This window comes from Henckelia pumila, unplaced genomic scaffold (genome assembly GCF_033568475.1).
Source record: "Henckelia pumila isolate YLH828 unplaced genomic scaffold, ASM3356847v2 CTG_461:::fragment_3, whole genome shotgun sequence".
Classification (NCBI taxonomy): domain Eukaryota; kingdom Viridiplantae; phylum Streptophyta; class Magnoliopsida; order Lamiales; family Gesneriaceae; genus Henckelia; species Henckelia pumila.
In genome coordinates, this window is record NW_027331831.1 from 9,614,117 (window position 1) to 9,631,417 (window position 17,301).

The window sequence follows — 17,301 nt, forward strand, 5'->3', positions numbered from 1 at the left end:
TTTCCAGGTTATTAATCTAAACGTACTCTTACAAACACATATAGAACAATAAAAGAACTTGTTTTTTTTTTAGAAAAAAAAATGCATTTTTTCTTTTCCAGGTTATTAATCTAAACGTACTCTTACTTTAATATAGTCGATTTTTTGTCTTATTTCTTTTAAACTTTGTCTTTTGTAAATGATCGCACAAAAACAGAAATTCTAACGCCGTCTATGATAAGTGGTAACAATAGCTCAATAATAGAACGATAAAATATACCTATTTGTAGAGATTTGGTTCATTTTGAATTAACCAATTCATTGTGAGCAAAGCCCTCAAAAGTAAAAGAAAAAAGAAACTTCGACTCGATTCCACTGAAAAACCAATCAACATTCTTAATTACTCCACGGTATGCCATCCGCCACAGCTCCGCCTATCCTCCTCCTGCTCCTCCTCACATTCTACTCTGCTCCGCCGCTCAGAGCATATCCCTCCAACCTCAAGATCACATTCCTTAATGTTTTTGCTGCGTATTTCCAGTCTCGAGTTGCCGCCGCCGCAGCGGCCGGAGTAAACCCATTTACCCCGAAAGCCTACGCAATACGTTACTGGGAGAAACAGATATCCAACGACTTGCCGAAACCATCGTTCTTGCTCGACAAGGCTTCGCCGCTCACCGCTGCCGATTACGCGGCCTTCTCCAAACTGGCAGATGAAAACTCGCTGTCCACTCAGCTTCCCGAGTTCTGCGAAAAGGCCGATCTTTTGTGCTTCCCCGATTTAGCTCCCAGCCTGGCGAAACACTCCCAAGATGTGAACTTCGACACCTACAACTTCGACAACTTCACAAACTACGGCACCAAACGCCGCGGCGGAGTCGATTCTTTCACTCAATACGTGGTCGAGGACACCTTCCGCCGCTACAGCCGTGGATCCACCGATCATGACGACAAGTTCACCGTCTACGCCAATGACTCCAGTGTCATAGACGATAGATTCAACACCTACGGAGCCGCCGCCACACGCGGCAAAGGGGAATTCAACAACTACAACACTAAAACTAATGTGCCCGGTGCCCGGTTTACATCCTACTCCGACACCAGCAATGCCAGGAAGCAATCGTTCATTCTATATTCCAACCAGGCCAATGCCGGTGATCAGAGTTTCACAAGCTACGGCAAAAGGGGAAACGATTCCGGCAACGAATTCAATAGTTACGGGGAAGAAGGTAATGTAATAGCCTCCAATTTCACCAACTACGGCGAAAGCGGGAAAGCTCCAAAGGATACTTTCACTTCATATGGGAATAGTTCAAATGTCCCTGGGAACACTTTCGGCAATTATGGCGCCGATAGCCAGACTCCAAATGATACTTTCACCACGTATGGGAGTAATGCAAATGTGGCAGAAAATAATTTCAAGAGATATGGCTCTGAAAGTAGTGAACCAGTAGTGAGTTTCAAGAATTACAGGGATAATGGCAACGTAGGAGACGACAATTTCCAATCTTACGCCCAGAAATCAAACGCTGGAAAGGTGGATTTCCTCAATTATGCACAGACATTCAATGAAGGCACTGATACTTTCAGTGGCTATGGCAAGAATGCTGCTAATCCAGTGACTGTCGGCTTCAAGATTTATGGAACCAACAACACTTTCAAAGATTATGAGAAAAAGGGTGTCACTTTCAGCAGCTACACTAATGGCAGCTCATCGGCGGTGTCTTCTTTAGCGGCCCACGGTAAAAAGGCGAACCCGTGGACGGTCGAGCCGGGGAAGTTCTTCAGAGAGGAGATGTTGAAGAGTGGCACTATAATGCCTATGCCAGATATTCACGATAAAATGCCTAAAAGGTCGTTTTTGCCTCGGATGATAGTGTCCAAATTACCCTTTTCGACCTCGAAGTTAAAGGCTTTTCAATGCAAATGAGGACTCCGGTGTCGTGCACATGATGATCGAGTCGTTGAAAGATTGCGAGAGGGAGCCGAGCCCCGGCGAGGTCAAGCGATGCGTGGCGTCGATCGAAGATATGATCGACTTTGCCACGTTCGTGTTAGGACGGGACGTGACGGTCCGATCCACGGAGAGCATCCAAGGGTCCAAAGGTGATATAATGATCGGAGAAGTCAAAGGAATCAACGGCGGAAAAGTAACCAAATCGGTATCATGTCATCAAAGCCTTTACCCCTACATGATCTACTATTGTCATTCGGTTCCAAAAGTCCGGGTCTACCAAGCAGATATCCTCGACCCAAAATCCGGGGCTAAAATCAACCACGGTGTAGCCCTTTGTCATTTGGATACTTCATCATGGAGCCCGGGTCATGGAGCCTTCATCGCATTGGGATCCGAACCCGGTAAGATTGAGGTGTGTCATTGGATCTTTCAGAATGATATGACCTGGACGACGGCAGATTGAGATCCAACTCGATCCGATCCTAGAGCCAGCCTTTTAAGTGAAACCAATTGTGCTGCCAAAAACGAGTGTGCTAGTGTGACCTTGTTATATATTGAACTCAATAATGTCACAAATGTTAAGAACAATATTTATGTGATAAGTTTAAATATGTGGGAATGAATAAATATGCTTGTTTATTGTTCATCTTTTTTCCCCTTCTTATACATAATTTTGCTGTACCGATTTCGACATCCAACTAATAAAATCAGTAATGAATAGTGACAGGTCATGAATTTGATTTGTTAGCCTGACAAATTGCAGCTAAGTAGAGGTGTATATTCATGTCCCTAAGAGCCAATGGTCCCTGATTCTCAACTCACCAAAAATCCATTGATATTCACGTTGAATTATATTATTCAGTTGAAATCTTTACCACAAGTCTAGTTTTTTTTCCCCTTCGAAGATTCAAAATGTGTGATAAAGACTTTCCAAAAATTAAAGGGTATAACCACTAAATCATATAATTGGAAGGGGAGTTCAAAAGTCACAAATTAAATCAAAATGTTATACAAGTAAACTCGAGCATCTTGATTAGGGGTGCAAACGAATCGAATCGAGCCGAATAATGGTAAAATTTTAAGGCTCGAATTCGGTTCGATAAGAGTATATTCGAGTTCGAGCTCGATTCGAAGTTCGATTATTTCAAATATTTTGGCTCGAGCTCGGCTCGAAATGAAGTTCGAGTTCGAGTTCGGCTCGAAATATTCAACCTATTCGTGAACTATTCGGATATTATGGTTCGAAAAGCTCGAAATGTTCGAAAAAAGTTCGAAATGTATATATATTTATTATATAATTATATTATATTAATTAAATATTAAGGTTCGCGAACTATTCGCGAACTATCGAACAATATAATTTCGGCTCGAGTTCGGCTCGAAAAAAAGTTCGAACATGTTCGAATTCGGCTCGAGTTCGATAAGCTCGAATACGAATCAAATATTTATCGAGCGAACTCGTAAAGCTCACGAACAGATTCAGTTCGTTTGCATCCCTAATCTTGATACTCAAAGGTTAGTGCGAAAGTAGGTTTTGGAGAGTAAGATTCATTGGCCCGTATGTTTATCTCTTGTTGATGAGTTGCTTGAGATTTGTATGTTATCTTTGTATATATTTTATCGGAGATTCTAAAAAACGCGAAACATGACTAAGTGTCACAGTCAAGCTTCAAGTTTCACAATCTTAAGTGAGTTTAGAAAAAGCTTAAACGTGAAAAAAAAACGTTTTTCATTTTTGTATAATTTTAATTATATTAAGTTAATTAATAGAATAAATAACATATAAACATATAGATTTTAAGAATTAATACATATTTATTTTCAAGTTTTAAAAAACGTAAGTCTCAAAATAACGAATTATCTAGAGTACAATATTTGTTAGGTCAGGTTTCATCTCTTAGTCGCAGATAAAGGAAGTATACGAAGAATATTTAATTTTGATGCATTTAAGGTTTTTTATTATTAAATATTTGTTATTTAAAATAAAATTTAAAAGTTAAAAATATTTAAAAAAATAAAAATTTAATATAAATATTATTTTTTAAAAAAATTATGTTTTTCGCGTTTTTTATGTTTTTTGCGCTTAGTATGGTCAACAAAAAATTTGACCGCTTTTTTTCATGCTTTTAGCTAGACGGACCTATTAGTGGGCTAGACTGGTACTAGTTATATATTATAAAGCCCGTATGTTTTTTAATTAATCTATTAAAAAATGTATAATCATAATAAGTTCAAGTTTGGCTAAGCTTTTTTAAAACAACTTATAATATATATATATATATATATATATACGAAAATAATTAAAATTTTTATCATAAATGTTAAAATTAACCATTTTATATGATAAATATGTAATATTTTTAAAATAATCAATAATATCTTGATGGTTTAGTTTTTTTTAATTATAATAAAATGAGAACAAAATATTATTTTAAATTATATATATTTTTATATATAATATTTTATATTTACCCTACTCGCCTGCCCATTTCTTTGGTTCCACTATACGCTACAGATTACCCTTCTCCCCTACCCATTTCTTTGGCTCCACCGTAAGCAAAACATGCAATAGTAGAAAACACGGGTCTTCCTTCCAAAAACTCCACAATCATACAATTCAAACTCGATACCATGAATCAAGGTTTAATTTTTTTCTACCACTGTTGCAGTAGATGGATATCGAAAGAATAACCAAAACAAAATTCTAAACGATTCGAAGAAAATTCGTGCGCGGGAAGAGAAGATGGAAGTGTAGATTGCTGCTCTGGGAGAGAAGAGTGAAGGCTGCGTGGAGGCTGATTCGTGCATTGAAGTGAAAATTGTGGGAAGGGCACGATGGAAATAATAAAAAATATAGAAGGATAATAGTTTAAAACAAAATATTAAAATAAGATTTTTTCTAAAAAATTAGAGGTATATCTACTTTTTTTTTAAAACAGCTTATAAGCTGTCAAACAGCTTATTTTGACAGCTTATAAACTATTTTTAAAAAAATTTACCAAACAGTTTTGGAGATCTTTTAAGCTCCAAAACAACTTTTAAACTGTTTGAAATAGTTTATAAACTTTCCCAAACACCCTCTTAAGCTTAATCAAGCCTTTTAGACATTTACTTAGCTCATTAAAATTTTTATACTAATAATAAAACTCAATTTAGCCAATTATATATTTAAAAATCATAAGATATTCATTAACAATTTATATCACATTATGCTCTTATCCTTCAGATATTTCAATATATATAAACAATAAAAGTCCTACACCCAAATATGTATCATAAGAAATAATATAAATCACTTGTTATTGTGACCTAATTTTGTTTTCGATTTCAAAACTCACTTTTAAATTTCACAAAATTTTTAATGATAAAATTTCTTAATCATTTGATTCTTTTCCGTTTTTCATCATTTTTAATTGGCATTAAATTTAAAATTTAATTTTATTATATTTATGCCTTGTAATGAAAAGAAATTAAAAATTTTCATTGAATAATTGCATAGATTGTTCGAAGTAGTCTATTATCATTTTAAAAAACTATATGGATGTAATAAGAAAATATAACATTTGTTTTTCCGGTTATCAAAATCAACAATAAAATATGTTCTTCGTTTACCTCCAAAAGAGTAAATTTTTTGGATGTGGAACGTAACTCTTGTTCGATCGTTTTATAATATTTTTTTATATTTTTTTAATTATATATTAATTTTATTATATACCTTGATGTATTAATTTTATATCAATATTTTTTCTTCTCAAAAATAAGTTTATGATTTAAATTTAGTTTAGCCCCCCCTCGTACGAATTCCTAGTTCGGTCCTGTTTTTATCCAAAGCGAATCTTTTTGTTCACGTTTCACGCTTAATCACGCTTAAACGACATTTTTCGCGCTTTTTTGAACATTTTTGAAAGGGTTGCTCCCGAAGGAGACCCCATTCCACATGAGTCAGAGGCTCATTGGCTCATGCGGAGGAGGGTAAATCGAGGGATGTGCACGAACGGCAGAGACCTGAAGGAGGGAGCACATGGCCCAATCCCCAGAGCATACCCCCCACAATATTTCAGCAGAGAATATGCTCCACACAAGAATCGAACCCGCAACTCTGGAGAATTTCTTCCCACCTCACCTCTGGCCTTACCAACTCGCCTATGCCCCTGTGGGCGCGCTTTTTTGAACATTGATGTTATCTTCGCACGCGTCTAATTATCACTATATATGACTTTAGATTAAGTAGGGTAAGACAAAATATTTGGTACCACAAAAGAAAATATGTAATTTTAGTCTTGCAAATTGACCTATTTTGAGTTTTAGTTGTGTAATTTGTCAAAATTTTATTTTATCTAATAATTGACATTTTTTTTCGTTTTGGTCATTTGTTTGACCGAAACCACCTATACTCTTTTACATGATTTAGGTTGTGTTTGACAAGGGTGATATCCCATGAATTATCATAAAATCATCTGTTAATCATTGGTTTGGTTCATTATTTATTTATTGCATAGGCCCTTGAATCTGACAGACGGCCTGCACCGTTCATGTTAATTCGTGTGATTGCAGATTCCTTCTCACTGAAGTGATAATTTTTAATTTTTGTACTGTAAACATGATAAGATGGTATATTGACCATAATACCCTTGAGCGGTCTCCTTCTACCTTTTCCTCCCTCTACCTCCTCCGATCAAATTTTCAGTCTTACCCTACCAATTTTCAAACTCATATCATCATTCATATGCCAAAACAATTTATTCTTTCTACACCCAATAATATAACTTGCATTCGGCTAAAATGCTCAAGGTTCAACTTTTCAACCCTACACTCCAAATTGTGAGCTCCCACCAATTTTTTTTTCTTCAAATTTCATGGATATTACAGACTTCTTTATCCAAAATTGATTAATGCAAATGGGTTGCTTCTGCAATCAATTGTCCTTGTACCCAATCAAAGGTAGTCATTGCTTCGAGGCTTCTTCTGCGGGGTTGCCATAATATTTTCGAAGCTGATTCGTCGGTTAAATTTTTGTTTGAAAATTTTCGGTTGTGTGGTTTCGAGATTTTGTCGCCGATGGGGAATAGTGTTAGCGAGAGAGAGGAGGTAAGGTTTTGGATTTGGGTAACACAATGTTAGGGTTGGTAAAAAAATATCGGAACTAAATTGTAAAGCCCAATAAAACAAAATTAGATTCAGATCTTTACCAATACTTAGAATTCGAATAAGGATTTTGTCAAAAATAGAAATGAAATTCTAAAATCTATCGTAAAAGAATAAAATTAAGAGGGGAAGAAGGAAGAAGATGGGGGAAGATAAGAGTGCAAAAATAGAACAAAGAAAAATGAAAATTAGAAGTAGGGGTATTTTGGTCATTATATTAAAAAAGATAAAATTAGTCCATCATTTTAAAATCACATCAAACACCATATAATTTATCATATTATATTTTTTATCCTTATATTTCACTTTTTAATCATCCTAATTATCTATCATTCATTTATCCCATCTCACGAACCAAGCGCAGCCTAATATGACAAAAATAAAACACATATTGCACATTAAAAACTACCAATACAAAAATAACTATAATCGATAATTTTTTCTCATCTCAGTATTGGGGGGTCGTTTTGCTCTATTTTCTCTTGTTTTTTGTTTATATTTTTTTTAATGTGTATAATATATGCATTATTTTTGTCACATGCGCCACGTAAAAAATATTGATATTAAATAAATCATGTTTGATCGATTTAATGGTTGTGGACAAAAAAAAAAATAAAAATACCAAGACAAAAGAAATTCAAGTTATAGGACGTAAACCGAACTTTGACAAATTATAAGACTAAAACCTAAAATGAACCAATTCACTGGACTAAAATTACAATTTTTCCTACAAAAATAACCCCCAATATTTGAAGACAAATTTTTATTTTAAAAAAAAAAGACAATTTGATAGTTACATTTTCAAACACAATTTTAACACTAATCTAAGCTAGTATCTTAAATATGTCACATAAAATTATTAAATTAATGTGGGAATTTATCTTAAAAATTGGTATTTATTTTCACAGATACCAGTTAAACATAAAAATTTTAATTCTAGCGAAGTTTGATTTTTCCAGGTACAAATTTATTATATGTCGAATTTATTTCTAATTTTAATCATTTTATTTATCAGAAGTTATCAATCGCACTCGCACCACATGTGAGGCGTAAATCTATTTTCTTGTTTAAAATTTAATTATGCAAATTCTATTCTCTATGGAATGGTCCCTTCATTTATGCTGACGGCCAGCTATCAAATTAAACTTCGGAGCAAATCGACAATATTTTTTTCTCGGTTACGTTGATTATACTTACTGAAAGATAAATAGTTAAAAAATTTGTGTCGATAGTATTATAGGATACTTTGAAAATTTTTAAGGAACTTTGAATTTATTTATTTTTTGATCCAAAACTTTGAATACCTTTTGCTAGAAATTTTTTTTTAACAAAAACCCTATCATCGATTCTTAATTTAATATAATCGATATAATTTCTCTCTTAATTCCGTTACACTTTTTGTCTCCTGGATAGAGGACTGTGCCAAACTGAATTTCTACCTCCGCCGCTTGTAACAAACGAATTCATTCGGAAATGGTTAATTTTGAATTTAACGAATTCATTTGGAACAAAGCCTCAAAAAGTAAAAAGCAAAACAAAGAGAGGTTGGACTCGATTCCACTAAAAAACCAACCATTACTCCACGGTATGCCATCCGCCACGGCTCCGCCTATCCTCCTCCTGCTCCTCCTCACCGTCTCCTCCGCTCCGCCGCTCAGAGCAAATCCCTCCAACCTCAAGATCACATTCTTTAATGTTTTTGCTGCGTATTTCCAGTCTCGAGTTGCCGCCGCCGCTGTGGCCGGAGTAAACCCATTTACCCCGAAAGCCTACTTAATACGTTACTGGGAGAAACAGATATCCAACGACTTGCCGAAGCCATCGTTCTTGCTCGACAAGGCTTCGCCGCTCACCGCCGCCGATTACGCGGCCTTCTCCAGACTTGCAGATCAAAACTCGCTGTCCACTCTGCTTCCCGATTTCTGCTCAAAGGCCCATCTTTTGTGCTTCCCCGATTTAGCCCCCAGCCTGGCAAAACACTCCCAAGATGTGAACTTCGACACCTACAACTTCGACAACTTCACAAACTACGGCACCAAACGCCGCGGCGGAGTCGATTCTTTCACTCAATACGTGGTCGAGGACACCTTCCGCCGCTACAGCCGTGGATCCACCGATCATGACGACAAGTTCACCGTCTACGCCAATGACTCCAGTGTCATAGACGATAGATTCAACACCTACGGCGCCGCCGCAACACGCGGCAAAGGGGAATTTAACAACTACAACACTAAAACTAATGTGCCCGGTGCCCGGTTTACATCCTACTCCGACACCAGCAATGCCAGGAAACAAACGTTCATCCTATATTCCAATCAAGCCAATGCCGGAGATCAGAGTTTCACAAGCTACGGCAAAAGTGGAAACGATTCCGTCAACGAATTCAAGAGCTACGGGGAAGAATTAGCTAATGTAATAGGCTCCACTTTCACCAACTACGGCCAAAGCGGGAAAGCTCCCAAGGATACTTTCACTTCATATGGAAATCGCTCCAATGTCCCTCGGAATACTTTCGGCAATTATGGCGCCGAAAGCCAGACTCCAAATATTACTTTCACCACCTATGGGAGTAATGCAAATGTGCCTGAAAATAATTTCAAGAGATATGGCTCTGAAAGTAGTGAACCAATAGTAAGTTTCAAGAATTACAGGGAGAATGGCAATGTAGGAGACGACAATTTCCAATCGTACGCCAAGAAATCAAACGCTGGAAAGGTGGATTTCCTTAATTATGCACAAAAATTCAATGAAGGAACTGATACATTCAATGGCTATGGCAAGAATGCTGCTAATCCAGTGACTGTCGGCTTCAAGATTTATGGAACCAACACCACTTTCAAAGATTATGAGAAAAAGGGTGTCACTTTCAGCAGCTACACTAATGGCAGCTCATCGACGGTGTCTTCTTTAACGGCCCACGGTAAAAAGGCGAACCCGTGGACGGTCGAGCCGGGGAAGTTCTTCCGAGAGGACATGTTGAAAAGTGGCACTATAATGCCTATGCCAGATATTCACGATAAAATGCCTAAAAGGTCGTTTTTGCCTCGGATGATAGTGTCCAAATTACCCTTTTCGACCTCGAAGTTAAAGGCTTTTCAATGCAAATGAGGACTCCGGTGTCGTGCACATGATGATCGAGTCGTTGAAAGATTGCGAGAGGGAGCCGAGCCCCGGCGAGGTCAAGCGATGCGTGGCGTCGATCGAAGATATGATCGACTTTGCCACGTTCGTGTTAGGACGGGACGTGACGGTCCGATCCACGGAGAGCATCCAAGGGTCCAAAGGTGATATAATGATCGGAGAAGTCGAAGGAATCAACGGCGGAAAAGTAACCAAATCGGTATCATGTCATCAAAGTCTTTACCCCTACATGATCTACTATTGCCATTCGGTTCCAAAAGTCCGAGTCTACCAAGCAGATATCCTCGACCCGAAATCCAGGGCTAAAATCAACCATGGTGTAGCCATTTGTCATTTGGATACTTCATCATGGAGCCCGGGTCATGGAGCATTCATTGCATTGGGATCCGGACCCGGTAAGATTGAGGTGTGTCATTGGATCTTTCAGAATGATATGACCTGGACGACGGCAGATTGAGATCCAACCCGATCCGATCCAAAAGGTCTTTTAAGTGAAACCAATTGTGCTGCCAAAAACGAGTGTGCTAGTGTGACCTTGTTGTTATATATTGAACTCAATAACGTCACAAATGTTAAGAACAATATTTATTTGATCTAATATTTTTATTAAAAAGGAGGAGTTGAATTGTGTAATATTTATTTTGCCTTTATATCCATATTGTATTAATTGTGTTAAGTTTGTATAGTCCTCTTATCTTTTTCATTTATTGTGTTAAATAAATAAATTAAATATGTGTTGTAATTGTGTCCATTTCCCTTATATCCATATTATAATTTGGGATATATAATAGCCAAAATAGTCCTGTAAGTTTATTTATTTTGTGATTTGGTCCTGTAAGTATTCAATTTTAGGTTTTGATCATAAAAGTTTAGTTATATTTTGGTTTTTAGTCCTTTTTCATTTAAGCAATGTTTTTAATTTATAATCGAACCGATTATCAAACCGATCTAACTTAAAAAAACGATCCAACTAGTTGAAATGTTTTAACCGGATGGTTGAATCGGAAAACCGTTTATATAATATAATATAATTATTAATTAATAATATATTTCAAATTATAAAAACCTAAAAAAATTCATATAAATAAAAATATATATATTTATCGTATTTTGAAAAATAAATAGCTATATAAATATATTCATAAAAATTATAAACTCTAATATTAATAAATAATATTTTTAACGAAGAAAAAATTTCAAGTAATCATGTATATATATATAATAAAATATTAAATTAAGGTTTTAAAATAAAAAACTAATTTTTCAAAAAAAAAATTGAAAAACCAATTTTTCGGTTCTTGACTAGTTTTACCGGTTCAATTGTTAAAACGGTTTTTGGAGTGTTTTAGATCAAATCAGTGACCGGTTCCAGATCGAACCGCTTAAACCGGTCGGTACAGTCCGGTTTTGAAAACATAACATTTAATTTTTGATGCCACAATAGACACATCATTATTTTTCAATACCACTCAAGAATTTTTAGTTGTCACGTCAGCATTTTCTGCTGTCACGTCAACACTCTATGAAGAAAGGACTAAAAACCAATTATAACTTAACTTATAGGACCAAAACCCAAAATTAAATACTTACAGGACCAAACACAAAATGGGCAAACTTACAAGACCATTTTGACTATATTCCCTTATAATTGTGTTAAATTTGTGTTGTCCTCTTATAATTGTGTCCTTAGATTTATTGTCCATTTTCTGTGTATACATTTATAATTGTGTTAAATTTGTGTTGCCGTTTTATCTTTTTCATTTATTGTGTTAAATAAATAACTTAAATTGGTGTTTTATTTATGTTTTTTGTGTTAACTAATTAATTATATCCACATTATGATTTTTATGTCTTTAAATTATTGTGTCAAGTTTGTGTTTGAGATCTTAATTTTAGATCATGCATTCAAAATTAATCATGATAAAAATAATTAACACGTAGTGAAGCATGAAATTTATATTTGTGTCTATGAAAAAAATTGCTTAATATGATTAGATATATAATATAGCAATATCTTATTTATATATTTAGTAATTAATAAATATAAATATCTCATGACGTACTAAATGGATATAAATTGAATTAAAAATTATAAATCTAATATTCTATTAAAAAGGAGGAGTTTAATTGTGTAATATCCATTTTGCCCTTATATCCATAATATTGTATTAATTGTGTTATGTTTGTATAGTCCTCTTATCTTCTTCATTATTGTGTTAAATAAATTAATTAATTATGTGTTGTAATTGTGTCCCTTTTCGTTATATCCATATTTTAATCGTGTTAAATTTTGTTATCCTCTTATAATTGTGTCCTTATATTTAATGTTCATTTTCTGTGTATACATTAATTGTAATTGTGTTAAATGTGTTGTCCTCTTATCTTTTTCATTTATTGTTTTAAATAAATAACTTAAATCGGTGTTTTATTTATTTTTTTGTGTGTTAACTAATTAATTGTATCCACATTGTGATTTGTATGTCTTTAAATTATTGTGTCAAATTTGTGTTTGAGATCTTAATTTTAGATAATGCATTCAAAATTAATCATGATAAAAATAATTAGGACGTAGTGAAACATAAAATTCATATGTGTGCCTATGAAAAAAATTGCTTAATATGATTAGATATATAAAATATAATGGCTAACGATTGAGTTAAAGATTATAAATAAATTGAGTTAAAATAGACCAAACTGATAGTATTTTTTTTTTAAAAAAAATGATATAATTAGTAAATTAGCAATATTTTATTTATATATTTAGTAATTAATAAATATAAATATCGCACGACATACTAAATACATATAAATTTAATTAAAAATTAAAAATTATAAAATAATAATTAAATAAGCGCTGTGATCGATGCGGTTTTATAAAATAAAATTTGGCACTGCGTCATATAATGAGGTGTTTTGTCTTTAAATTATTGTGTCAAATTTGTGTTTGCGATCTTTTCAAAATTAAGCATTATAAAAATAATTAACGCGTAGTGATATATGAGATTGATATGTGTGTCTATGGAAGAATGTTCTCTTAATTTTTCATTTATTGTGTTAAATAAATAACGTAAATCTGTGTTTTATTTATCTTTTTGTGTGTTAACTGATTAATTTGTATACAAATTGTGATTTTTACGTCTTTGAATTATTTTGTAAAATTTGTGTTTTGAGTTCTTAATTTTAAATATTGCATTCAAAATTAAGCATTATAAAAATAATTAACGTAGTGATACATGAGATTGATATGTGTGTCTATGCAAGAAATTTCTTTACATATATATAAATACAAGTTCAAACAATTGAGTTAAACATCGTAAATAAATCAGTTAAAATAGATCAAACTGATTGTATTATTTTTTAAATATATATATATATAAATATAATTAGTAAATTAGGAATCTCTTATTTATATATTTAATAATCATAAGATATAAATAATAATTAAATAAACAGTACGATTGATGTGGTTTTATAAATAAAAAATAAATAAAATTGGCACCTCATCATATAATACAGTCCAGTCTAAAATTTATATTTTAATCGCGGTTTTCTTAAATAAATTGCAAATGTAGGTACGGTATAATTCGATTTGGGTGGTTCGAAAAATATATTGAGCAGCAATACTAGATCAAGTGTACTTTTCCTAATAACATAATATCTTAAATTTATATAGTTCATTCAAAATTAAACATGATAAAATAATTAACATGTAATGATACATAAAATTGATATGTGTCTATGGAAGAAATTGGTTAATCTGATTATATGATAGATATAAATACAAAGCTAAAAATTGAGTTAAAGATCGTAAATAAATTAGATTAAAATAAACCAAACTAACAGTATTCATTTTAAAAAAATATAATAAAAATGTTTTTTTGGTCCATTAACTTGTCCATTTTTGGGTTTTGGTACACTAACTTTTAATTTTCGGTGATTTTTGTTCAATTGTTGACGTGAAAACTTGACAAGTGAGCATTTTTCAGTGCCATGTTATATTTTTTCTCGATGTCACACCAGCGTTTTCCGGTGTCACATCAATATTTGGACCAAAATAGCCGAAACTAAAATTTAGTGTACCAAAACCAAAAGACCAAAACCAACAATGGACAAGTTAATAGACCAAAAAAACTATTTTCTCAAAACTATATTAAAAAACGAGAAAATGGAAAAACCGCTAAAAAAAAAAAATCTAAGCCAGTCATCCACCAAAAAAGATGTCATAGAGAATGAAAATGATGAGAAGATTGCTGATTTTAATTGAAGGATAAAAAATTTGAAACAAAACAAGGACGGTCCAAAATGTGAAAATTAAGCAGGGGGAGAATTTATAATGCTTTTTAATATCAAGAGTTTAGAATGAACACTATGCTTTTCAATATTGAAATTTCTCAATGGAAAATTTATCTTTTGCTTTCTCAAATAAATCTATATAAGTATCTATATTCGAAACATTACGTATCTCAATTGCAATGTAGAATGAAGCTTTTATTTTCAAAAATAAGTCTATATAAATATCTAATTTTCATTAGCCTAGAAAACTTAATGTTACCATAGTGTATCTCACATGCAACGCACGTCATAATTACTAGTATGTTTAAATATGTGGGAATAATGAATAAATATGCTTGTTTATTGTTAATCTTTTTTGCCCCTTGTGCATAATTTTGCTATACCCATTTCGACATCCAACTAATAAAAGCAGTAATGAATAGTGACGGGTCATGAATTGATTTGTTAGTATGACAAATTGTAGCTAAGTAGAGGTGTATTTTCATGTCCTTTATCTAAGGGTCCACGTCTCAACACATGGATAATAAATATTATAAAATTAATATGGCAAATCATGGATTGTTAGATATCATATTAAAATAATACATTTAAGATAGGTTGAACTAAACCGTTACTAAGAACCAATGGTTCCTGATTCTCAACTCACCAAAAATCCACATTGATATTCACGTTGCGAAGAATTATGTTATTCAGTTGAAAATCTTTACCACAAAGTCTAGTTTTTTTCCCTTTCGAAAGATTCAAAATGCGTGATAAAGGCTTTCCAAAAATTAATGGGTATAATCACTAATCATATAATTGGAAGGGGAGTTTAAAAGTCACAAAATTAAAATGTTTTATATGTAAAACTCGAGCATCTTGTGCTTAGAATGAAATTAGGTTTTGGAGAATAAGAATATTCATTGGACCATATATTTATCTCTTGATGAGTTGCTTGAGATTTGACTATATATCAAGAGAAAAATGCGACCGAAAGCTCAACCAAATGAAAATGGATGTATATTTTTTCAAAAAAATAAAAGAAAAGAGAAGAAAATGGATGTATATGTTATCTTTGTATATATTTTATCTTCGCGCGTATCCACTTATTATTAGTATGACTATAGATCAAGTATGATATGACAATGTATTTGGTACCACAAAAAAAAATATGTAATTTTAGTATTGGAAGTTAACATGTTTTGGGTTTTAGTTGTATAATTTGTCAACGTTTGATTTTCTTATTTTAAAAAAATTTTGTTCATTTGTTTGATCGAAACGCCCTTTTATGATTTATATTACAAAAATAAAATTTATTACATATTAAAAACTACCTAAACATAAATAAGGTAAACGACGTTTTTTCTCATCTCAGTATTGTGGTCGTTTTTCTTTATTTTTCCATTGTTTTTTTTGCTTGTATGGATTTTAATTTGTATAGTATAGGTATTATTCTCGCCGCATGCTCCACATAAGAGAATATTGATATTAATTAAATCGTGTTTGATCGGTTTAACAGTAGCGGGCAAAACGAAAATACCAAAACAATAAAAATCCAAATTATAGGACGAAAATTGAACTTGACAAATTATAAGATTAAAATCTAAAGCAAACCAACTTATAAAACTAAAATTACAATTTTTCCTACAAAAATAACCCCTAACAATTCAAGTAAAAAAAATTTTCTAAAAAAAAAAAAGAAGATAATTTGATAGTTACATTTTCAAACACTTTTAACAATAATCTAACTAGTATCTAAAATTTGTCACATATGATTATTAAGTAAATGTGTGAATTTGTCTTAAAAATTGGAATTTATTTTCATAGGTACCAGTTAAACATAAAAATTTTAATTCTAGCGAGTGTGTGACTTTGACATGTACGAATTTATTATGTCGAACTTCTTTCTATTTTTAATCATTTTATTCATCAGAAGTTATTAGTCACACAAGATGTGATGCGTAAATCTATTTTTTTGTTTAAAATTTAATTATGCAAATTATATTCCCTATGGAATGGTCCCTTCATTTATGTTGCCGGTCAGCTACCAAGCATTGCATTTAATATAAACTCCCTTACAGGCTACACTGCCCAGAAAAACACATGCTTCTTTGGGTTTAGTCCCTTACAGGCTACACTGCCCAGAAAAACACATGCTTCTTTGATTATAACTTCATTTATTAAAATAAAATAAAATAAAAATGTGTGCAATTTGACAATTTCATCATTTCAGACACCTTTGTCAAGTTTTATTTTAAAAAAAGTGTGGCTGTACTTGCAATGTAAAATTATATTTATTGCCCGGGAAAATTATTTTTTTGGTCCTGTATGTTTGTCACTTTGCGATTTCAGTCCTTTATATTTTTAGATTTCAGTTTTAGTCCGCTATCTTTATTTTTTTGGAAATTTTAGTCCTTTTTCTGACGTGGCACCAATTCAATGCTGATGTGGAGTTGACGTATACAGTGCCACCTAAGTATTTTTGAATAAAAAGGACCAAAATTGCCAAAAATCAGAACATGCAGGACTAAAACTAAATTGTAAAAACATAGAGGACCAAAATCGCAAAGTGACAAATATACAGGACTAAATTTGCAATTTTTTGTTATTGCCCATAAAAAATATAGTTTAATCATAGTTGATTCAGAAATTACCAAACAGCACCAGGGCTGAACAAGAATTATTGGCATCAATCACTAAAACTTTAGAGATTATGCACTTGAAATTATGATAGACAACACTTGCCATGAAACAGGCTTCAAATCCAGAATAATGTCATGGAAAGAAAATAAAATATAAGACATCAA

At 32.7% G+C, this 17,301-nt stretch overlaps 1 protein-coding gene and 1 pseudogene across 1 annotated transcript; both read left to right on the forward strand.

Annotated features, from left to right (window-relative positions):
• The first annotated feature begins 310 nt into the window (after nucleotides 1-310).
• On the forward strand, nucleotides 311-2,550 carry LOC140871655 (polygalacturonase 1 beta-like protein 2; annotated as a pseudogene).
• Nucleotides 2,551-8,661: 6,111 nt separating this feature from the next.
• On the forward strand, nucleotides 8,662-10,896 carry LOC140871819 (polygalacturonase 1 beta-like protein 1). The gene is given in 2 exon segments (XM_073274549.1): nucleotides 8,662-10,167; nucleotides 10,169-10,896. Coding segments are annotated over 2 exon segments (2,010 nt in total). The 5' UTR covers nucleotides 8,662-8,668; the 3' UTR covers nucleotides 10,680-10,896.
• The last annotated feature ends 6,405 nt before the right edge of the window (nucleotides 10,897-17,301 follow it).